Source organism: Chelonia mydas, chromosome 1 (assembly GCF_015237465.2).
Source record: "Chelonia mydas isolate rCheMyd1 chromosome 1, rCheMyd1.pri.v2, whole genome shotgun sequence".
Lineage (NCBI taxonomy): Eukaryota > Metazoa > Chordata > Testudines > Cheloniidae > Chelonia > Chelonia mydas.
In genome coordinates, this window is record NC_057849.1 from 25,082,283 (window position 1) to 25,107,045 (window position 24,763).

At 41.1% G+C, this 24,763-nt stretch overlaps 1 protein-coding gene across 1 annotated transcript in view; it reads left to right on the forward strand.

The window, feature by feature from the left end:
- LOC102934118 (putative N-acetylated-alpha-linked acidic dipeptidase) overlaps nt 1–24,763 on the forward strand; it is a 51,602-nt gene that overhangs the window by 8,896 nt on the left and 17,943 nt on the right. The window contains exons 5-12 of the mRNA XM_037889548.2: nt 10,727–10,852; nt 12,448–12,634; nt 13,766–13,859; nt 16,993–17,091; nt 18,346–18,431; nt 19,804–19,923; nt 21,836–21,918; nt 24,200–24,263. Coding sequence (XP_037745476.1) covers nt 10,727–10,852; nt 12,448–12,634; nt 13,766–13,859; nt 16,993–17,091; nt 18,346–18,431; nt 19,804–19,923; nt 21,836–21,918; nt 24,200–24,263 — 859 coding nt within the window. The remainder of the gene's footprint in view (nt 1–10,726; nt 10,853–12,447; nt 12,635–13,765; nt 13,860–16,992; nt 17,092–18,345; nt 18,432–19,803; nt 19,924–21,835; nt 21,919–24,199; nt 24,264–24,763) is intronic.

The window sequence follows — 24,763 nt, forward strand, 5'->3', positions numbered from 1 at the left end:
AATATAAGGGATCCTGGCCCCGTTGAAGTCAATGGGAATTTGCCATTGACTTCAGTGGGGACAGGATTTTGTCCAAGGAGAAACTTTGTAACTTATGGGCTTGTCTATTTTGGGAAAACATGTCATGTTAGAAATTGTGTTAACTGATGTGTTTTAATTAGCACAGTGTTAAACGCTACTTTGTCCTTAGTGTAGACAAGGACAGCCATATTTCAAAACAAGTTAGCTTAACCAGCAAGCACAGGTGACTAATATGTATTAGCAAAAAGAAAAGGAGTACTTGTGGCCCTTTAGAGACTACACAAGTACTCCTTTTCTTTTTGCGAATACAGACTAACACGGCTGTTACTCTGAAACCTGTTAATATGTATTAAAATACCATGTGCTAGCTAGCACATGTTAAGATACATATTTTTCCTAAGGTAGACATGGAGGTAGATATTCAGAAGGTCAAGTGGCACATAGGTGCTTAACTCCCATTGAAATTCAATAAGAGATAAGTGCTTAAGTGTCCTTTATGCCTGTAAAAATCTACCCCACAGCCTCTCAGCGCAAATTTTTTTTTACCATCATGTTAACTAAACAATATGAGTTTAATAACTTTTCTAACATGATGCATTTTACCAGTAGACATGCTCTATTATGAGCAACGAGTATTTAACTGGTACCCCAAGTCCTTCAAAATACACTTTTGTATGAAACATTAGCTGGTGATGAAATGCTCGGTACTCATGGGTATCTGTGTGGTTATACTTTAATCAGCCACACAATCTATGGACCGGTTTCAGAGTAGCAGCCGTGTTAGCTCACCTTACCTGATCACTCTCGTTACAGTGTGTATGGTAACACCCATTGTTTCGTGTTCTCTGTGTATATAAAATCTCCCCACTGTATTTTCCTCTGCATGCATCCGATGAAGTGAGCTGTAGCTCACGAAAGCTTATGCTCAAATAAATTTGTTAGTCTCTAAGGTGCCACAAGTCCTCCTGTTCTTTTTACAATCTATGGAGTAATGCCGGGTGCCTTATTGCTGTGCTGCTTCTGAAAGTACCAGTGTTTCTGTGAATGCTGCCACAGTGCTAACCCGGCAATATCTTGTGCCACTGTCACTGCCGTGTCATTCTTAGAAAGCTCCACATTTCCAGGAATGATGAAAAATCATTTGGCACTCATCATGGGCAAGATCCTTCATTTCTTATGCACCCAGAACTCCTATAGACGGTGGCTGGAGTATAAGGAATGCAGGATCAGACCCCCCTGTGGTGTGGGAAGTTTTGATTACAAAAAATTCTAGGTAAGCTATCTTTGTCTTAGGGTGAGTGGTTCCTTGAAGGCACTGACCATACCAAATGGATCTGGAAGTCATTGTGTATGAGGGAAATGTGCATACAGCACCACCTCTTAGGATAGTGTGTCATGCTGCCCTCTGCATCCAGTCAGTTGTCCTGCCCTGTAGAAGAGGAGCTAGGGAAAGCTTTTTGTGTCTTTTCCCCCTCCTGCACACATGGGCACGAATCGGGCAAAATCTGGCTCTTGTTAAATCCCAGTGCTCCTGTGTTAACGGACGTTTGCACTTTAGAACATTCCGTGGCATACTAATTTTGGTACCTCCTGTTTTGCAGAGGGTTCCAAAGGACAGAGGGTTCCTTGTAAAACTGGTCTGTAGAGCAGGAGCTTTCCTGTGTTATGTCCTTACTGCTCATTAGCGGGTTTAGTCAGCAATTTGTAAGATTAGAAAAGATTTATTCGTGCACAATACCTTTCTTGACTATTTAATTCAGGCTGTTAATTACTATTTTTTTGCAGTTTAGTAATAGGCTGCTCAAGTCCAGAAAATTTAAAGGTATCCTGCTCACAGTTTGGTTTAATATTCAGAGGTAGCTGGAAAATCAGACCAGATAATCTCTATTCACCAGGGAATTTTCAGTTAATGAGATTTTGTAGAACTGCAGCAGGACATTTGGAGCATGGTGTATGGGCACATGCATGGATTATGACCTGTCATAAAATAATATCCTGAGAAAAACACTATGACTGTGTCATTTTATTTGGTCTCTGGTGAGCCACAATAAGTGATAGGAAGTAGGGGAACAATACAAATAAATCTGAAAGGCTGAAGCCTCCTTTTCGAAAAACTAATTAAAATTAAATACATGAATGTTATCTGAGAGAAAAGAATGATGCCTGAGAGACACCAGACTGTCTCTTCAAAGAATCGGATGCTAATTTTTCCTTACTCGTGATCACAGTGTTGGCAAAATCTTCATACATCTAGCTAGTGCTATCAACAATAAACTATTCCAGTGGGCTGCTCCATTACATATCAGAAACTTCCAGATGATGGGTTTTCTTTTTATACTAACTATACGCTTTTACCCCTCCTCTCCATATAGTTAGTTTTAGTGCTTGTGAAAGTCCCAAGTCAGCAGACCTGGAAGCTTGAAGTCTTTAGTTTCTCCATATAACAGATACAGTACGGTCTACATCAGTGCCAACTGCCCCACCCTGTTGTTTATTATTAGTATAATCGTATGACGTAGGGGCCCCAAACACTATCAGGGCTCTGTTGTGCCAGGCACATAGTAAGAGACAGTCCCAGTCCCAACGACCTTACAATCTAAGCAAACAAGGCAAACAGAGGGTGGGAGAAAGAAAGTATTATCCTCATTCACAGGTGGGGAACTGATATACAGAGGGGAGTGACTTGCCTGAGGGCAACCAGGAAGTCTGTGGCTGTCAAGAATTAACGGGTTTGGTGAGTCCCAGTCCAGTGCCCCAACCACAAGACCATCCTTGCCTAGGCACAGTGGCCTTCCCATTAGTCTGAATACTATCATTAATAGTTTCTGTATCAGTCATGGAACATTATGTGGGCTCCTTTAGGAGGGGCAATGTAAGATATGATTGGTACAACTGCACAAGATACAGAGCCCCTTTTCACTTGTGAGTTATGTTTTAGCCAGGGATGACCACTCCATTATCAGCTCATTATATGTATGGGCCAAATCCTGCTTGCTGTACTTCCCTGACATGCTCTTGGGAGCATGTTCAGATCGTATTATTGAACTGAAGGAAAACTTGGGGTGACTGCCTTGTTTCTTCTTTGGATACAGTACGACCACCCCCATCAGGGCTGATGCATACCTACAGTACATAAAAATATTGTTGATGAGCAAATTTATGCTACCTGTGAATTTGGCCCCATGCACACAGCTGAAGAAGAAGATGGCAACTTGCTCTTTGTAGGTATAAATGGGACCTCCGCCAGGAAGCAGAAGCTCATGCAGCTTGGAGCAGCACTCCCCCTAACCAACAAACGCAGGCAAGAACGCATCATAGCTAGGGCCCTACCAAATTCATGGTCCATTTTGGTCAATTTCACGGCCATAGGGTTTTAAAAATCGTAAATTTCAAGATTTCAGCTATTTAAATCTGAAATGTCACAGTCTAGGGGTCCTGACCCAAAAAGGAGTTTTTTGGGCGGGTCGCAAGGTTATTGTAAGGGAGGTTGAGGTTCTACTACCCTTACTTCTGCGCTGCTGCTGGCGGCGGCGCTGCCTGCGGAGCGGGGCAGGTGGAGAGCGGCGGCTGCTGGCCTGGCACCCAGCTCTGAAGGCAGAGTCGCCGCCAGCAGCAGCAGCGCAGAAGTAAGGGTGGCAGGGTACGGTATTGCCATCCTTGCTTCTCCGCTGCTGCTGGCGGGGTGCTGCCTTCAGAGCTGGGCATCTGGCCAACAGCTGCTGCTCTCCCGCCGCCCAGCTCTGAAGGCAGCATGGAAGTAAGGATGGCAATACCATGACCGCCCTAAAATAAACTTGCAGCCCCCCTGCAACTCCCTTTTGGGTCAGGACCCCCGATTTGAGAAATGCTGGTCTCCCCCGTGAAATCTGTATAGGATAAAAGCACACAAAAGACCAGATTTCACAGGGGGACACCGGATTTAACAGTCCGTGACACGTTTTTCATGGCCGTGAATTTAGTAGGGCCCTAATCATAGCACTGTGCTGAGAGCTGCACTGCCAGCCTCTCTGTTGCGGGAGTGACTAAGATCCTGGTCCACAAGGCACTTAACAGGATGAGTGCAAGCTACTTCAAAGACCACCATTCATGACCTCTAAAACAACTGTGCTTTTCAGGGACATTACAACTAGATTGGCTCACCAGAAGGCTCTTGTGTGCAGGCAAAGCGCAGTTCAGTATCAAGACTGCAGCTACGGAACAGAGGAGATCATAGGATTGCCATATGGGATCTGATTTAAGTCTATCTATTCCAGTGTCCTGTCTCTGACAGTAGCCAGTGCTAGACCCTTCAGAGGAAGGTGCAAGAACCCTTTAGTAGGCAGATGTGGAGTAATCTGCCCCCATGTAAAGCTCATCCTGCTTTTGAATAGTTAGAGATTGGCTTAAACTCCAAAACAAGAGGTTTAATAGTCTTTCCAAAATTTTTGTTATTAATCATAACTCTGGGTATTCTTGGTATCCATATAAATATCCAATTCCCCTTTTAAATCTTGTTAAATGCTTTTTCTCAATGACTTCCTGTGGCAATGCATTCTACAGTTTACACACATTTTGTGTAAAATAATTTCTTGCGTTTCCCACCTTTTCATTTAATTAAATGTCCCCTTGTTCCTGTGTTCCAAGACGGGGACAGAAGTTCCCAATCTCCCTTCTCCAGGCCATTCATTATTTTATTTACTTTTATCATGGTTCCCTCATATTTGTCTCCTTTCTAAAGTAAATAATTGCAATCTGTTCCCTGTCTTCACAGGAAAGTTTTTCCAGACCTTTGATCATTCTTATCACTCATCCCTGAACCCCCTCCGGTTCCGCAATACCCTTTTTCCATGTAGATGATCAGTACTGGATACAGTATTCCAGATGAGGCCACACCATTGATTTATATAAAGACATTATAGTATTCTCTATATTATTCATCATTCTATTCTTTATGCAGCCTAACGTCTTCTTAGTTTTTCTGACCATGTTCAGGTCTAGATGCAAGAACCACCTCTTAGAAAGGGCCTCCTCCGAGGCCTGGTCTACACTACAGCGTTAAGTCGACGTAAGGCATCTTACATCAATCTAAGTCTGTAAGTGTCTACACTAAAATGTAGCTCCCACTGATGTAACTCGCCCTCTACACCAACTTAATAACGCCACTTCTGCGAGAGGTGTAGCGGTTAAGTCGATGTAGTTAGGTCAACACAGTGTCAGTGTAGGCACTGTATTGCTTACGTCCGACTTTCAGAAACCATCTCGCAGTGCTCCACCCTGGCAGTTAAATTGGTGCAAACACCCTGGTGAGGAGGTGCACCGCTGACACAAGGAGCGTAGTGTGGACATATAGTTGAATCAATTTTACTGCAGTGTCTGCACATCAACATCATTTAGGTCGACTTAATTTTGTAGTTTCAGAGTAACAGCCGTGTTAGTCTGTATTCGCAAAAAGAAAAGGAGGACTTGTGGCACCTTAGAGACTAACCAATTTATCTGAGCAGAAGTGAGCTGTAGCTCACGAAAGCTTATGGTCAAATAAATTGGTTAGTCTCTAAGGTGCCACAAGTACTCCTTTTCTTTTTAATTTTGTGGTGTAGACTTGTCTTCAGTAACAGTATCCTACACCTTATGAGATCTGAAGAGAGGAAGTACTATAAAAGACAAGAAAACAAAAAGAAAAGAAAATAATGAAGTATATACAATGGGCATAAGGAAGGGGTGAGAATTGCTGTTATCTGTTCTTGGAAAATGAGTAGCGTTTTAAAGCGTGTTACATTTTTAAGTATCATTTAGCACTATAACTAGTTACATTTTATGTGACTGTCTTTGTCTGCATGAGATTCTGAGTGGTGTTAACAGGGTGGCCAATAAGATCGGCTGAAGATTTTGGAGAAATAGAAATTTTGCTGAAAAATCCATTTTGGAGTCTGAAATTCTTAGTGGTTTTGGGTTTAATTCAACAAATAGCTTCTCGGAAAAAATTCTAAAAAGTAGAAATGAAATATTTTGAATATTTTAAAACATTTCATTTTGATTTTTTTTCATTTCAAAATGTTTCAATTCAATGAAAATTTTCAAAAAAATTCATTTTGGTTCAAATCAAACCAGATCAATTATTCACTCAGCTCTAATTACCAACAGCAAAGGAGTCAGGTGGCAAAAGAAAGGTAGTGTCCTACCTCAGTAGGATAGCAGAATTGGGCCTACCTGAGTATTCACTGCTAGGCCTGGTCTATGCTTAAAAGTTTTTCCAGCATAGCTATGTCAGTTAGGAGTGGGGGCAGAGGTGGAAAGGGATTGCATCTCTTACAGAAATAGCTATGCTGGCAAAAGCCCTAATGTAGTTGTAGTTATTCAGACAAAAGAAATCCAGTCAGGAAAGGCTGGCAGAATCAAACACTGAATTTGCAAACAGGTAGGGTAGAGGGTACCTGCCAAACCCATGAGCTCTGCCATTAAATTTAAAGAGCCTTGCAAGACTTTAGAACTGAGTCCACAATGAGTTCTCACCATTTGCAAAATTTTGCACGTTTTTGAAGGGCCACCTCTGTAAACACTGATGATTTCAAAGTATTACAAGCAAATTCCAGTGTAAATTATCACAGCATTCTGAAGGGATCTACACTCGCTGTCAATTCCCAGTGGTATTACTGAAAGCCCTAGTTTTGTTACATATGGAAGTTCATTTTATAGAAAAGATAACTATCTTTTGAAGGAGCCAGGAGTCCAAGTAGGCACCGGTCTTACTAGGGTATAATCGCATGTGGATTTTTTTCTTTTCACCCTGCGTGCTCCAAACGTCTAACACGAGAACTGTATTTAACAAGACTCCTGTTGGACGAGAGCAGTGGGATGTTTTCAAAAAGCACAAACCATTTGAAAAATATGCTGCACCCATAACAATTTGAGTCCTCCACCCATATGACCAGGAAGCAGCATACCACAGTTAGACTCGACTCGACTCCTGGTTATCACCAGGAAACTGTTTGATTGTATAATGTTCCAACGTGATTTTCTTTGTTTCTGTAAAAAGTGCTTGCTTCAAATCCACAGTCAAGCATCATTAGGAATGTGGGGGAATGTTCATTACAGCATGTGGCATCATAAATTCAACAGAGACCATTACAAACCTTCCACCCGCCAAGAAATCCTAAGGCACTTCACAGCCGAAACTTAAAAAAAAAGAAGCGGGGAAGAGAGAAATCAGCCATTTACATGAATTCAAGGCTATAGGTCCAAAATACATATTTATTTACACCAGTGTACATCCATTGATTTAAATGAAGTAGCTCCAGATTTACATCAGAAAGCAGAGTTTGTCCCTGAAATTTGCATAATCCCAGATGTAAATAGTACTGAAAATTAGCCTGTTTACTTTTTACTTGGTGTATTTAACTGAATCCCAGTAGGAAGGATAAGAGAAAAATATTAAAACTTCTAACAGTGCAGATGCTGACCAGCAGGAAACATAATAAAGGCTCCACCGTAGCCTGGCTGAAAGCACACAGTGAAAATTAGAATTGAAAGACCTAATCTAAAACCTACTGAGCACAGCTCCCACCCACCCACGCAGGGGATTCTGCATATGGGGCACTTGCAAACAACCCCCACCCGCTGCCCCTGCCCAAGTACTATGATGGAATGACAGCAGTGAGGGCGTAAACACACCTAGAGTCCTCTGTGAGGATAGTACAGGGGGGAGTGCTCCAAGAGCAGCAGGTTTCAGAGTTTAGAACTCATTAAAATGAATAAAATAATTTACAATTCTTTGAGCTATTGTTTCAGGCTCTCTGCAGACTCAGGTGGACATCACTGCGTTGGCTGTTCTGGGCTCACATTTTCAAAAAATCTGTGTAATCAAGAGGGATAGAAACATAAGGCAAGATGTGCAGCTGGGGGTAAATCTCTCTGTTTTCAGTGGAGGCATGTAATTTAATCTGCTGATACTGGGACCTTATTTCATTTAAAAATGAAAACTGAGATTCTGACATCATCATATAACTCCAGGAGCTGCCAGTTATACCTATGCCTTAATCCTGCTCTGCTCTCCTTGATTTTAAGAACAGATATCAGGACCTATGGAAGACCTGCTTCATTTTTGTTATTATGGTGTCCATCTGTGTTCTTACTAAATAAAAAGGGTGTTCTAAATGTTTTGGATATCAAATAGAAATCTTTAATGAAAAACAGGCAAAGCAATGATGTGAGGACACGTTGGGCCAAATTCTGCACTTATGTACATGGGTGTAAATCTGGAATATCTCCATCAGCATCACTGGTGGTCCAGTTCTGCCGCCTTTACTCACCTGGAGTAATATTTTACTACACAAGTAGTCCCAGTCAGGAAAGGCAGGCAGAATCAGACACTGAATAGGGAAGCAGGTACCGTAGAGGGCATTTGCTAAATGAGCCCTGCAATTAAATTGAAAGAGTCTTGCAGGGTTTTACAACAGAGTCCACACTGAATTCTTACTATTTGCATAATTTTGTGCATTTTTGAAGTGACATCGCTATAAACACTAGCAATTTCATTTTATTACTAGCAGGCTCCGGTGTAAATTATCAGTGTTCTGTGCGGATCTACAGTAGCTGTAAAAAGAAAAGGAGTACTTGTGGCACCTTAGAGACTAACAAATTTATTTGAGCATAAGCTTTTGTGAGCTACAGCTCACTTTGTGATTCCCAGTGGGGTTACTGAAAGGTAAAGCTGGGATTTTTCATAAAGAAATCCCATCCTAAAATGTATTTTTAAGTAATGTGTCAGAGATGCCTGAGCATTCAAATAAGTGACTCTTTTTATTGTACTTAATTTTCCTGATTGTATTTCTTAAAAAGTGGGATGTTGCAGTGAATACCTTTGCTTAATCAAAGAATTCATAAAAATGAAAAGCTATAGAATAGTATGAAAAGGTTTTAACAATAAATTTTGAACTCATATGGTGACTTGGCTTATCCTTTCACTGTAAAACAATTTCCCTGATTGTGGAAACCCAGCAGGCTGCTGTTAATTGGTGTAATTACAGCACTCCAGTTATGAATGCACACAAATCAGCATTTTTGTGTTGGCTGACAAATATGGAGACATATAAAATTGGGGATTCTGTACTCGACATTCTATAGAAATAATGATGAGAGAATGGGCCAGATTCTCCTCTCACTTAAAGTGGTTTGACTCCAGTGTTACTCTGTTGACTTCATTGGAGTTCCTGATGATTTGCACTGGTGAAAGCACGTGGAAACTCAAGCCCATGGCAGGGTTTCAGAAAGCTGTTACAGAAAATCATCTTAGTTTGGACATATGGTTTGGTCTGAACAAACCAGGCCACAATCTCGAGCAGGTGTAAATCAGCTCCACTGACTTCAACAGAGCATCACTGATTTACACCAGCTGAAGATCTGGCCCATTGTGTCTGGCTTAAGTAGAGTCCACTCTTTGTATGGAGCAGTGCTGAAGTCACGGTGCGGTAAAATTGTGTAAAACGTACTTGTGGAATGTGCTAACTGATGTAACACAAGCCCAAATGTATTTGTAACAGGATGATCTGCCACTCGAAGGGCCAGAAGGCCTGGGGCCAGCCAACTAGCCCTGTGAGCCCCTTTAAGAATAGGTGATTGGGCCTTGTAGAAAGGATTGAAAGCTCAAATGAAGAAGAGATCTCCAAGAAACAGATTAGCTCCTGGAGCAGGGGACTCCCAGGCAGACAGCCTGGAGGAGGACTGGGGAATAGTTTTGTTTGAGTTGAGTTCAAATAATAAATATCAGAGGGGTAGCCGTGTTAGTCTGTATCCACAAAAACGAGGAGTCCGGTGGCACCGTAAAGACTTAAAGACTGCTATACTGGGGGTTTTGTCGGCATAACTATGTCAGTTTACAGGGGTAGGTTTTTTTCACACCCCTGACCAATGCAGTTATGCCTATATAACTTTTCAGTGTAAACCAAGCCCAAATGACAACATAAAGATTTATAGCACACCCAGAATATCTATACTGTATCCATTTTGCCATAAACCCACTTACAAATGGCCTCAAAGCTACTGGAGAATTGCACCAACTCCTCATTTTCTGTAAGCGCAAGAATACTATGGATCCACTGTTAACAGAGTCATAGCAGATTCATGTTATTCTTGAGTTCATTGAAAAGAAGGAGTTGGTGCAATAGCTTTGGGACAAAGATTTCAAGCATTTTATCAACCCACCCACAGAACTAATGTCTTCTAATGTCTTTGTGAGAGTGTGCTTTAATTACTAAAGCAAAGCCAAAAGCATTACCTTAGTAAAAATTATACCTAGAAACGCTTATGGGGTACTTTTAATCTTCAAGTATTAATTAATTAAGACTCCCAACATCTTTGTGAAGTAGCTAGGTATTACTGTCCTCATTTTACAGATGGGGAAACTGATGGGGTTTCAGGCTTCGTCCTGTACCACTGCAGTTAATGGAAGCTTTGCTATTGACTTCATTGGGCACAGGATCAGGAAGATAAAGAGCCTGAGTCTTCAAGCTGCTTGAGCACCTTTATCTCCCATTGGTTGAATGTGAGTTGAAGGTGCTCAGAACCTCCCAGGTTAAAGGCATCTTCACTTGCCTGTGGCCACAGAGGGAAACCACATCAGACCCAGGTTTATAACTTGAGTTCCTTGCTCCCAGATTGCCCCTTATTAGAGCACATCTCCTTTCTTATGCTCACTGATATCCCTGTTCTCACGGTGCCTCTCATCTACTAGGGTGAGTTGGTGTACGTCAACTATGGCCGTACTGAAGACTTTTTCAAACTGGAGAGAGAGATGGGAATTAATTGTACTGGAAAGATTGTCATTGCCAGATATGGGAAAATCTTTAGAGGAAATAAGGTAACGTATCTACTCTATAATTGATATATATTCTCAGTTTGTGCTTAAGATATGCCTTCTCCGTAACTGATGGCCATATTTAGAATCTCTTGGTGATCTTAGCGTAATAGAGCTGTTTATCAGACTATGCTCAAAGATGCTTCTTGAGTAGGAGATATATACAAGCATATCTACGACAGTATAAATAAATAAATACATTTGTTTAAAATTACTCCTTTTGACAGATTCAGCTGTTCTTTAAAATGTATCTAACATGTTTCTATTTAAAGATTTCCCCAAACCGGGCAGGGATTAGCCCAACACAGGGTTTTTTAGTTTAAAAAAAAAAAACACCTATGGATTTCCTCAAATACTTTAGGTCCTGATTCAGGAAAGTTCATAATTTAGTGACTTATTGTCACTAAAAGGAGCAACACAAATTCATTCTTGTTGTACTTATTGGAAATGCTGCATTCCTACTGACAAATTAGACAATATATATCTTGTCCAGTGAATTCCATTGGTTGATTATATTAAGTTTGCTTCTACAGTCCCACAGGATAGGATGAAGGGAAATATTGTATGTCCTGGGCATGGCTATGATAAGTTTTGACTAAAATATCTGGATCTTACAGTCTCAGTTGAAGATTATTTGTCACTCCGTTACTATATTGATCTGTGTTACCTGCAGCAAAATAGATTAGGAAGCAAAAATGAGATCTGTAGCATCTCAAAGCACTATCTGTGGGCCAGAGTTAAACACTGATTCTGTTTGCCAGAAACACAGATATGAAAACCCTTCCCTTTGTTAAAACAGCACAGAGCTGATCTGATGCCCCGGTAAGCCTAAAGATAAACAGTTACTCTTTGGCTTTATGTACATGTTCAAACAAATGGCAGATTCAAATCCTGGAGTAATACATTTTTCTGTCTCGTATGGTTTACGATTCTGAACCCCTCCCCTCCCCCCGCCCCGGAGATATTGCGTGTAAATCTCTCACTTAACAACTAAGATTTCAGGTTGTATTAACACTTGTCAGACTTTTATATTCTGCACTGAATATTTCAGTAATCAGCTGCTTGTTTTTGTCAGGGTGACAGGAAACAAACTAGAATTACTTGGTATAGTAGTACCCTGTGAGTGGTGTTTCTATGTTATTGCACATATCTCCTGCCTAGGATTCTAAGTAGCACCAAGTCCCTTATGCACATGCTATATCAGGTTTCTCAGCAGGATACCAAACTTATTGGCTGCCAGGAAATTGCATGACATGAGAATAATTATGGGCCAATTTCTTATTTACACTAAAATCCCTTTAAGCCACTCGGGTAGTGTCAAGTGGCCTTAAAGTGGGTGTTAATGTAATTTATAGCCCTTTACAATGCCAGAATGGTAATAAATGAGATTTGGGTTCTAGGACTTGTCGTCATTTTCAGCCCTTCGTTGAGGAATCTAAAAGGGGATGCTGCTTTAACCAGTTCCCTCAATGCAAAGAATCAAAGAGTCTGTTCTGTGAAATGCCAGGTGCCCTCCTCTTGGGACCATGGCCTAGAGAATTCATGCACAGGTGTCAAGCTGTCAAGGACTGAATAAGGAAACGGGATATGCTTTTTAGGTGAAGAATGCTGAGCTGGTTGGTGCCAAGGGAGTTATTCTGTATTCAGACCCTGCTGACTACTGCGCCCCTGGAGTAGATCCCTTTCCAAATGGCTGGAACCTTCCTGGAGGTGGAGCCCAGCGCGGGAATGTGTTAAATCTGAATGGGGCAGGGGATCCTCTCACGCCAGGTTATCCAGCAAAAGGTGAGTAGCATTGAGAAGAAGCCATTGCCATGGCCCAAGCTCTGATGAGAGCCAGGTGGTCCCAAAGGGGTCTGGTCTCAGGAAGAGTGGGAGAGGGTGACAGGACGTTCCTCATTCCTTTGGAGCAGATGTATATAAACCCACCTGTTCTTGCCATTGCATGGAGGAGGCAGCTTTGGCCTCCTCCTGCAAAGAGTGCTGCTGCATGGGACCCACACGAGGGAGCAGGATGCTGTCAGCGGATTCAGAATGGGCAGCATTGTGCTATTGAAGCTCAAAGTATTCTCACTTGGAGAGAACAGTCTGCATGAGGGAATAACACTGAGGTTGCGACTCTAACATTCAACAGCCCAGATACTGGTCTGGGAGGGGATACCCTCTTGCTGGTACAACTCCTAGCTCACTGGGGACAGCTGTCAAAGGGCAACATGCATATGTTTTGTTATGTTACATATATATATGTGTGTTTATACAGATATATGTATTAAACCTTCTGTCTCTTCCCCTTCATTTCTGCACACTAGGGGTGACCCAAGCCCACTTGCATAATCCCCATGGAGAGGGGATATCGTTAGCTCCGCGGCTCTACAAGGCTGGGTCTGTTTCCCTTTCAGCCACTTGGCCCTTCGATTGTGCCGCATTTCCCTATAAAGCTGTTTGTGGCCATCTCTCCTCCTATCCTTACTGTTGTGCCTCTCGGTGCAGCAGGAAAAGATAGTGGTGAGAAAGTAGGAGATCAGCCACCATCCCTGCGCTAGATCCAATGATATTCTCTGCAAAAAAGTCCCGTCTGCCCTTTTCCCCCAGCCAGGGTCCTTCCTACTCCCATGTTAAGGAAATCCTTCTCTCAGACATTCTGCAAAGGAACCGTATTCAGAGATGGTTTCCAAATGTGGAATTTTGCACACACACCAGACTGGGGTTGCAGGGTTGTGGACGCCCAAGGAGTGTGTTGAGGCCTCTCTGAAACTGTATTTATGTCGTGTAGAGAGCAGCGTTCTTGTAGAAATCTCGGCCTCATTTTTAGCACAGCAGAGTAATTATTCCTGACGTCTGTGTAGACCTGTATTACGTGTTGTATGAATCGCTCTCAAAAGTCAGATAAAATAAACACCAACCTTCTACCTCCAGAGTACACCTATCGATATGAGGAAGCCAGGGCTGTAGGTCTTCCAAAACTTCCAGTCCATCCCATTGGTTACAATGATGCTGAAAAGTTATTACGGTAAGTAAATGGAAGACAAGGGGAAGCTTCATAAGAATGTCTTGTGAAATCCATGGAGGTATTTGAAAGAAGGAGAGAAAATAATTCATACTGTTCCTCTGGCACATTTACTAAAGTAGCTTGTTTGCTGTTATGGGGACCTCAAGGGAAAAAACATATGTTGGGTATGTGCCCAGAGCATTTTAAATAAATCAAAATAAATAAACGTTTTACTGAAGCTATAAAATGTACCTTAATTTGAATAAGTAATCCAAGTGTAATAATTAGCAGGGCTGTCAAGTCGCCTACTTTTGAGAGGTGGTATCCCTAAATGAGTCAACTATTCACCCTGTGAAACATTTCTCTCTCATGTCTGGAGGATGGGTAAGGACCTGTGTGCCATCCCCACATTGTTAGATGCTGGCAATCTCTCACAGTGTATTAAATCAGCTGAATGTGAAATGATGCCAACAAGCTAAAACTTGGACCCAGTGTTCATCTAGCATTTCTCATTCATTCAGCAAAATTCTCACCTTCTTGTAAGGCAAGGCTCATTTGTTGCCAGCTCCCAGACTGAACCTATCAGGTTAGTCGTACTCTGTGTGCAGTTACACAGTCAAAGCTAGCGACCATCGGGTTCTTTGTTTAGTCAAATAATTCTCCAGGATGTTCATTCATTCGCCCTGAGACCAGGTGTAGGGGTGAGTTTAACGATCAGCTTTTGCTTTTAGATTTTGGTAGGATGTACGGAATTATTATTACTATTTACTATTACATTATTTAATATTGATGATAGTGCTCAGTGTCTGATGGTACTGTGTATTGTACTAACAAGCCCCAATCCTGCAAACACACACAGTAACTTTATGTACATAAATAACCCTGTTGAACTCAATGGATCTACTCACATAACGTGACTCATGTCGGTAAGCACATTTAGGGTCAGGGCAATAAAGGTGAACAATGTATGTATAAAAAGTCTGTGGATCTGTCTGTCTTACAAGCTTTATGATAATTAATCTGTGAAATCTGAGCCTCAGTAAACTTAAAACAATAGTTTCTAACTTGGTTGTGCATCAGAGATCATTCTAGTGAGCAGTGGCGAAGGGGACACTGTGTGCTGGTACAAGTTCTTCAGTTTTTTTCTTCTATTTCCCTGCTCTACAAAAGTTTTTTTCTCTCTCTCTCTCGCCTCCCTCCTCCCCTCTTGCAGAAATCTTTATTTGAGCCAGAAATAAGCTAGTGTTCAGTGTTGAGAACAGAAAGGTCAAAGATCACATTCACAAATACCTTGGCAAGAGTATTTGAACAATTAGAACATTAGGGTCATATGGGCAAGGCTGACATGAAAATTCTGGAGCCCTGGAGCTACTGTAAAGTTATGTGCTCCCTTCCCTCTCCCCCTTCCCCCCGCATCCAGTTGTAACTCTTGGGTATTTGGTTTGTCATAATGGAAGCATGAAAAGACATTTAAAAAAATTTTTTTTTGAATCAGCGACATAAACTTCTTTTTTTACTTCCTTCTCTTTTGAAAAAAATTTCAGAAGTGTCTAAGTGACTTTAGTGTCCGTGGACTTTCAATGGGACATAGGCTCCAAAGTCACATAACTGCTTTTGAAAATCCCACACATTTATCTTTTTGCTTTTCTACTTTGTACATCAGTTGGGCATTAATCTGTTGATACAATAGTTTCTTTTCTCTAGTAACACATAATACAATTCCTAGCTTCTGACAGGGAAACGCCAACATATTTGATTTTACATCTGTTTAAGCCATCTGAGATACAATGTTAAAAGCTACACAAATCCAAAACTTCTGGCAATTTCAGACAATGTGCATGATATTGCCAATCTCGGGTTTACATAGAACTTGCTTATAACTGGTCTTTGCATTTATTTTAGGCATTCTTTCTGCACTGAATTCTTCCCCTAGCTGTATGTGCTTGTCTTTCCCTGAGCAAATAGGAGCTGTCTACCTGCATAAGATGGCACAATTAGGCCCTCTTTGGATGAAGTTTAAAAATCAGTCTGTGCCTAGCTTTCACTGAACTGGTCCTAGTATAAGCACGTATTTCAGGCCAATCTGCTAAGGAATACTGTATTCCCAAATCACTTTCCCACAAAGCTTTATGCTTAGTTCATAAAAAAGCGATGTGAGTTTGAAACTTGCTTTTTATGATCGATGAGCCAGTCAATAGTTGGCAATGTAGCACAACTAGTAATTTGCCTTTAATTGAGTTGTAAATATCTAGAGAGTTGGTTTTAAAAACATAAATGAAATATATACCCTCAATAGCCATTTGGTTCTTATTTTCATGTAAACCTTGAAAGATCAGAATGCTTAGTTCTTCCTATTTATAAAACAAATGCATTTTCCATAGATAATCTCATCGTGGGCATAAAGCATATGCTTAATAGCTTTGCTGAATGTGGATGAATTTATACAGATGCTTAAAATAAAGGGCACGCTTAAGTGTTGTGCTGATTTGGGGCCAGAATCGGGGCCAGAATCAGGGCCACCTTCTGACATTCATAGACCCTGAAGCTTACCCCAATTCTTATAAGCACTTAGCAAAATATATAAATATTTAAAAAAAGAGGCTTGGATGCTGGAAAGGCATCTACTCACACAGGCAGCTAAGCAGGCCCTGATTTTTAGTGACTTAGTTTGGGGATTTAGATTGTTCACTATTTAGAATAAGGACTGGTCTTAGTCTGGTTTTTTCAAGACCCTAGGACGTTTTGAAGCTAAAGAAACTACATTCATCACAAGTCCATGTGTATCACTGAAATGTAATTTCAATTGAATAGCCAAAGCATCAGTTAGTATATCCAATTCTGATGTCATTCCACTGGTGCAAATACTTGGAGTTACTCTGGATTTACAAGGGTGTAACTGAGACCAGGATCTAGCCCATAGCCAGTGGTGCAAGAAAAGATCACTTGAATCATCCAATCGAATTCCCCTCCATTTTAGAAGCCTATTCAATACATTTTTTGTTTTAAAGCTTAGATGGTAAGCTTTTTGAGGTAAGTGTGTGTGGGTTTTTGTTTAGTGTTTGTACAGTGCTTAGCACAGTAGAGGCTTCGTCCATGACTGGCACTACACTTACACAAATAACAAATACTAAAAAACAGATATTTTTAATAACAGTAACATGGGAGGACCTGCCCCACCAGACAGCAGCTGGAAAGGAAGCCTGAATGTGTCTTACAACATTGGGCCTGGTTTTGTGAGCAGTTACTCTACAAGGTCAGTTTTGCATTACATAAAGCAAGTTTTAATAGATAGGGAAATATAACAACAGTTGGTGAAATCTTTAAACTAGAGCTCTGCAAGTTTTGACATTTGGGGGTCATTGCAAGTTTTTCCTTGGTGTCAGGGCATATGGCATTGTTTCTGGGCTAAAGTGAACTCAAAGCAAAACATCAGCTGAGTTTCTCCTGGTTTTGATGCAGATTCATACATTGTTCAAGGTTCAAGCAATCCAGGGCCCGAATTCATTTGCAAGGTTTCCAGATCTTGCAAACTCTCTGATCAATCAGGGCTGAGTCGAAGGCCTCACAATAAAAGTTCCACTCACGTCTATTTTGAGCTAAGCTGTCTTTAGCTTTGGGACTATTTGTTGCATCATATAAAATAAGGAAGATATTAATCTCAAATGTACATTGTTCTGAAAATTCTAATGTAATGTGTTATTCCTTACATTACAAAGCCCCATTTTTGCTTCAGGTGGCTATGACTGAGGCCACATGATCTACTGAATTACAGCCAATGGCTAGAAGCCACATGTTGAACTAGTCAGGCTGAACTATTGTAATGACCTCAGATGAACCACTTGAGCTCCTCTTCCTCCTATTGTCAAATCATCAGGAAAATGAGATTAAAAAAATACAGGACTGCACTGAGAGTCAGATGCTGCCCCTTAGGTTGGCTGGTACATAAGTGAACAAAAGACATATTTGTGATACAGCTTAGAATGTCTCGTGATATTCTGGGTGGGCCTGATGCCCCACTGACTCCCGCCCCTGTGATTCCATTCTCTGCAGTGGTGTTACCCCGGAGTTACACTGGCTAAGTGACAGAGGAACCAACCTCTAGATTTTTAACAAAATATTTATAAAATATGTTAGTTTTCCTTTCTCCCTCCCAACTTTAAAAATCAGCTGCTAACAGAACATCATTTTAAGGTCAGAGCTTTTAGTCTGTTGCCAGTATAAATCATAGCAGCAACCAGTATAAATAGCACGTTACCAATATAAGTCATGCACAACAATGTGATTAGGTAACTTTCCAATGCCAAATTGTGTCCTCAATTTCAATAATATAAAGCTGGAGCAACTTCAGTGGACTTTTCCCAGATTTACATTTGTTTAAGTGAGAGCAAAATTCTGCCCTTAATCTCTTACTATAAACAATATATACCTTATGCATTTTTAAAGCGTATAATGTTTTATTAAGTGATCTGATGAGTTCTCTCTTTAAATTTGCTTTCCAATGCATTAGGAAGGTCAAAATGCACATTCACAGTAGCAATAAAGTGACAAGAATTTACAACGTGATCGGTACCATCAGAGGAGCAACAGAACCAGGTAAAGCCATTTGTCTTATAAATTATCTGTGGGTGCAGTGAACTGCAGATACACCTAATTAAGCATAGTAATTAAAAAGAGAGGACGTGGAAGAGGGTTTTCTCTATATTCTACTTGGTGAGCATGTCTGTTTGTACACATTGGGGATTTCCTGAAGGAGCGCTCACACAGTTTAGGGTATGTCAGCACTTTCACTGTAAAAACTGGTTTTTCAAGGGGAACGTAACCTAGACATAAACATTTGCGTCCAGGCAAGCAATATTGCAAGTACATTCTCTAATGGATTTTTTTTAATAAGAGAGTTGTGGGAATTTAATAATAAATGGAAGTTTAGATCTTTACGAGTTTGAAAAGACATTCATGTTCTTGCCAATGAAATTGCTTCACCCCTTAATGGCTTATGTGTACTATATTATGGCATCTTTTATCCAATGTGATCTGAAAGCCCCTAAGCTGGTTTTCAGATATTTATAGGATAGTAAGATCACTTCATCCGCAACCACAATACAGCCATTTCTGGGCTGAATCACAATTGTAACAACATCAAGCAAGACAGTAGGATTTATTCTTTCTTCAGTGCCATATCATGTCAACTGCATCTTCCATTGTGACTTGGTTAACCCTCATTGTAATGTACCTATCACCTAGGGCAAGAAAATACTACTTCAGTGTCTTTAAAACTTGTTGAGTTAAGAGCACTCAGGATGTAAAAATGTAAATATTGGGCCAGTTTTGACAATCAAATGCACTATAATAAGGTGTATGATGGAGTGTCTGTCATAGCAAAGGAAAGTTTTAAGGAGGGATTTGAAACAGAATAATGAGGATAAATAGAAACCCAGAAGGTTATTGGTTTTCATACAGTTTTTAAATGTGTGCAGTTTTATTTTAGAGTTGGTGATTTGTACAGTTTTTGTTTGCTTGTTCATGTGACCTGATTAAACTTCAGGGAAAGACAGCATAGAAAATCAAAAGCCCAAATGATGAATATTTTGGAAAATGATGCATGTCAGAAAAAAGGGGTTAATAATCACAACAACTTTAAAAATGTAGACTACAGTTGGAACTAATTATTGTTATGGTGTCTGTTATAAACATCTTTTGGAGTTAAAGTGCTACTAAGTTTAGAACTTCTACAGATGCTAATATAAATAAGCCACAAACCAGCTGCAGTTCAGCAACAAACTTGCCTGTAATTTTTTTCTAAAGAGATTTACAGTGGCTCCTGCCATTCTGCCACATGTGAAGTAAACTGTTAAAGTGATGTATTTGTTGCCTGCAAACCTATATAGAATACATCACTACTCTCCATTGACACTATTACTGCAGGAAAGAGATCCTCCAAATAAACCCCCCTCATTAATTTCTCCAGACAGATACGTCATCCTGGGAGGCCACCGTGACTCCTGGGTCTTTGGTGGAATTGATCCTCAGAGCGGGGCAGCTGTGGTTCATGAGATTGTGAGAAGTTATGGGAAATTGAAGAAGGAAGGTATGTGACTAAAGAATAAAGCAAACAGAACCAGTTAAAGATTTTTCTTAAACTAAGGGTCAAATTTCTGCTCCCGGTTGATTTAAGTTAAATACAGGCTTAAGTACTCTGCTAAATCAAGGCCTCAGTCCTTCATATTTGGAATTTGCTGTCAACTCTTCAGTTATCTATTGTAGATATTTCAAAATCCCTATAATGATGGTATCCAAAGGTGTGATCCACGAAGATATATAGGCATCTAAGTCCCATTTTTAGGCATCATTGCAATCCACAAAATGCAGCTCGGCTTCCGCCTAACCATGTAGGTGCCTAAATTTGCTCAGGGCCTACATTTTTGTTTGTGAGCATGCACACTGCAGCCTCATTTTAGGTGCCCAAATCTGTATCTCCTGCCTAAGCCCCAGAACAATTCACAAACCAGGGGTGTTAGGCATTCAGCAGCCTAAGTTGCGTGCAGGAGTCTGAGCCGGTAGACGTGCTCTACGTTGCAATGCCTAAGTCCCTTCGTGGATCTTGGCCTACGTGCCTCTTTCATTCATAGCGTGGTAAATTTGCTTTGGCAAGGATTTACAGTATGTAATTATAGAAATTACTGAACTCTTGTATAACGGTTTTCATCTTTACAGTGCTTTGCAGCTGCTAATCACTGTTATCTTAACTATAATGAGTTAATCAAATTATTGATGTTATGACACCCTTGGTTTCCAAGATGGTGATGGGTATGGAAGGTTTCATCTGGGGAAGAAAATCAGGCAGCGTGTGGAAGATTGGGAAGTAAATATGACATACGGGGTAACTGGTTAAAATTCTACAGTCTGTGACACAGAAGAGGTCAGACTAGATCATGTAGAAGCACCACCTGGCCTTAAAAATCTGTGGAACTGTGCCATAAGAGAGTAAGCAAGAATCTGAGAAGACAACATTTATAGCTTCCAGATCAGTTAAGTGTTAAACCAGTGTGAATGGGACCTGGAATACGTACAGGATACACAGTGAAAAATTAATAGGAGAACAAGTTTAAAAATACAAGGTTCCTAGTTATACTTAAGGGTGGTGAGGAACGTCAACACCATTAAAAGTCAACTGCCAGAACAAATGGAGTCTCCTTTTATTGAGTCTGAAATCCTGGAGACAGAGGTCCTGACATAACCGGAACACTGTGCTCCAGTAGCTTTCTTTGCCCAACCACAGCATTTAAAACCTGTTAGAGGTTAATTTTGTTTCCTTCACTGCCTAGTTACCGAACGTAATAGGAAACAATGTTTAGTGAAACCAACCAGGAACGGGAGTAATAGCAGTGGCATGGAAGGAGAGCTTGGATAAAGTAGACACAGATAAAAACACATTGCAATATACTCCGCTCCAGATTACCATGGCTTCAAGTCACATGCAAAGCTTTTTAGAGCAAAAGATCATTGTTTAGAGGTAGATCTATCAAAACCACACAGGGGATTTCTTGGTATTTGAGAGTTGGTGTTTGGGAAGAAGGGGGTCAGGGAAAGCCTTTATGACCCTAGATGTGGAACAAGTGCTAAGATGTATATTTAAATGAAAGAGAACAGTAATTTAATATCTGTATTGAATGGAGCTGGTTGTAAAAAATCAAAACACTTTTGCAAAAGTTCTTCTCCGGTTATTTACCAAAATGTTGAATTTAGGAAAATGTCAATCACCTCAGGTTCTGAGCAAAGACAAAGGTCTGTATCAGGCATAATACTGCAAACTATGAGTAAAATTACAAAAGATTTTGGGGTAGATTCCCCAAGTGTGCCTTTTGCACCACACATCATTCTTGCAGCTGAGACCCAAACTGTTGTTACTCATGATATGATTTATTTTCAGTTTGATATACACTCACAGTGTATTTCTCTGGAGTAATTCTCCTGTTGCTTTAAATCTTTTATTATTGTAGGATGGAGGCCCAGAAGAACAATGATATTTGCAAGCTGGGATGCGGAGGAATTTGGCTTGCTGGGATCTACAGAGTGGGCTGAGGTAAATCAAGAATAAGTGATCCAAGAGAGTTCTGCACAATGGTAGATCTTTCCCCCACTTTTTGGAACCTGCTCCAGTGGGGCATGTTCATATACACACAAACACATGAGAGAGTGTCCAAGGTTGTATTGCTAAATACCAAAAAACAGTCCCGCAACATTCAAGTAATAACTAGGGCCCTACCAAATTCAGGGTCCATTTTGGTCAATTTCATGGTCATAGGATTTTAAAAGTCGTAAATGTCATGATTTCAGCTATTTAAATCTGAAATTCCATGGTGTTGTAATTGTAGGGGTCCTGACCCAAAAAGGAGTTGTGGGGTTGTCACAAGGGGGTTATAGGGGGAGGTTGTGGTATTGCTACCCTTACTTCTGCGTGGCTGCTGGTGGCGGCGCTGCCTTCAGAGTTGAGCAGCTGGAGAGCGGTGGCTGCTGGCCTGGACCCCAGCTCTGAAGGCAGAGCTGCGGCCAGCAGCAGCGCAGAAGTAGGGATGGCCTGGTATCGTATTGCCACCCTTACTTCTCTGCTGCTGCTGGCGGGGTGCTGCCGTCAGAGCTGGGCGTCTGGCCAACAGCTGCTGCTCTCCCGCCACCCAGCTGTGAAGGCAGCATGGAAGTAAGGATGGCAATACCATGACCGCCCTAAAATAAACTTGCAGCCCCCCTGCAACTCCCTTTTGGGTCAGGACCCCCGATTTGAGAAATGCTGGTCTCCCCCGTGAAATCTGTATAGCATAGGGTAAAAGCACACAAAAGACCAGATTTCATGGGGTGGGGGTGGGGGAATCAGATTTCACAGTCCGTGACACTTTTCTCATGACCGTGAATTTGGTAGGGCCCTAGTAATAACCCTTCCCCAGGAATACAGTAAATTATTCTCGGCTTTAGCAATGAGCAACCTCAATGTGAATTTCATCTGAAGAGGCCACTTGTGCTACCTACAGTATGACCAAAGTAACAATGCTACATCCCAAAACAAAGTGTGTCTGAGAATATACCAACCTATACTTGCAAGTAGTGACCCTGCCAGTTGGAGATATTGGGCTTGATTCTCCTCTCAAACCAATTTTAAATGGGTGTCATTCCATTGATTTCCATGGAGCTGCTTGAGATTTACACTGAAGTAAACAAGATCAGAATCAGATCTGTTGTTTTGGTTGCTGCCCTAGGTACTCTCTGATTCGTACTGAGATTGTGAATACCAGTGTCATAAATCCATCTGCATTAATAATATTCAGAATCAAGGGTACCATGTCTCTGTACAACCACTTAGAGGAAGACACTAGTTCATTGACTTTAAAAGCACCCACAAGGTCAAGCTAAAGGCTATTGTAACTCAAATCATTCCAAAGAAGGCCCATAAATCTTGCATTGAGGCTTCTTTTCAGCATGTGAAGTATGACTGGCTTGCTGTTTTATCATCCACAATTTTCCTTACTGCAAAATCTCCTTGTTTTCTCTTGGATGACATGGTAATTATAAGTCAGAAAAGTTCACAAAATAATGAATGATCTAGAAAAGGTAGATTGGGAACTTCTGTTCTCCCTTTCTCATAACACCAGAACAAGGGGACATTCAATGCAACTGAAAGGTGGGAAATTCAAAACTGATAAAATGACTTATTTTCATATAGCACACAGTTAGCCTGTGGAACTCATTCCGACATGAAGCTGTTGACTCCAGAAGTTTAGCAGATTCAGATGCAGAGCTATAATAGTAAATATTAAAGCAGCAAAGAATTTTGGAAGGCATATAAATAACTTTATGCAAGATTTATGGCATAAGCAAACCTCTGACTAATGGGAGTAGGAGGATATTTCCCTTGGTGACAGATTATCCCGTAACTGTGTATGGCAGTATTTCTTGCACTTTCCCTGAAGCAGTTGTTAATGTCCAGTGTAGATGATGAGATATTGAACTAGGTGGTTTGATCCAGTACGGCCATTCATATGTTCCTAACCGTAAAGAAGGCATGAGGTGCCATCTATAGTAGTTCAGAGAATCTGCTCCATTTAACTAAACAAAACCTTGTGTTTGGTTGGAATGGGCCCCAAATCTCACCTTTAAATACTTATCCAAAAACTCTTGTGTGCAGTTCACCTTGCTCTGAAAGAAACTGATTCATGTGCTCTGGGAGTCAAGACTGACATGTGAGTCCAAAAGTACCTTATGGACTGGATTGTGGTAGTTTGGAACGCTGCAAGATTCTACATTGCAAAATTTACAGTGTTATTTTGAGGGGAAAAGTTAATCAACTTGTTTTTTTTTTACCCCCACCACAGGAAAATGCCAAACTATTACAAGCCCGTGGGGTGGCGTATATCAATGCCGATTCCTCAGTTGAAGGTGTATACTTGTGTTTCTATGGCAGTGGCAGGTGGGAGGTAGATGAAATTGAGACAACTTCACTTGAGGCTCAGTGCTGGCTTTGCCATGGGCCCTGAGAAAAGTGCATTGTTGGGTTGGCCCAGGAGCAGCTTGGGAGGGAGATGGTGACCCAGAGTTACAATTACCCTCTTGCTTCGGGGAGGGAGTATATTATGCTGGGCATATAACTACAGTATCTGACACATGGTGTTGGGGGGAGGAAGGAGAGATGGGGGTAGAACCAAGGACCTACCTGCTATACATCCCTCCCAGTAGCTCTGTAGAGTCAGCTTCCCCTCCCGTGTGGCTATCCATGATATGGGTAGTCAGCACAGGGGTGTAAGGCAGGACCCCTGAGCTATTGTGCTAGCTGAAGCACAATTTAGCCCAAATCCTAAGCCAGTGTGAATGCACTGAGCAGCCTACAGCTGGCAGCCCGATCTACTTTGGAGATCCTGCTTTTCCTCCTGGTGTCTCCT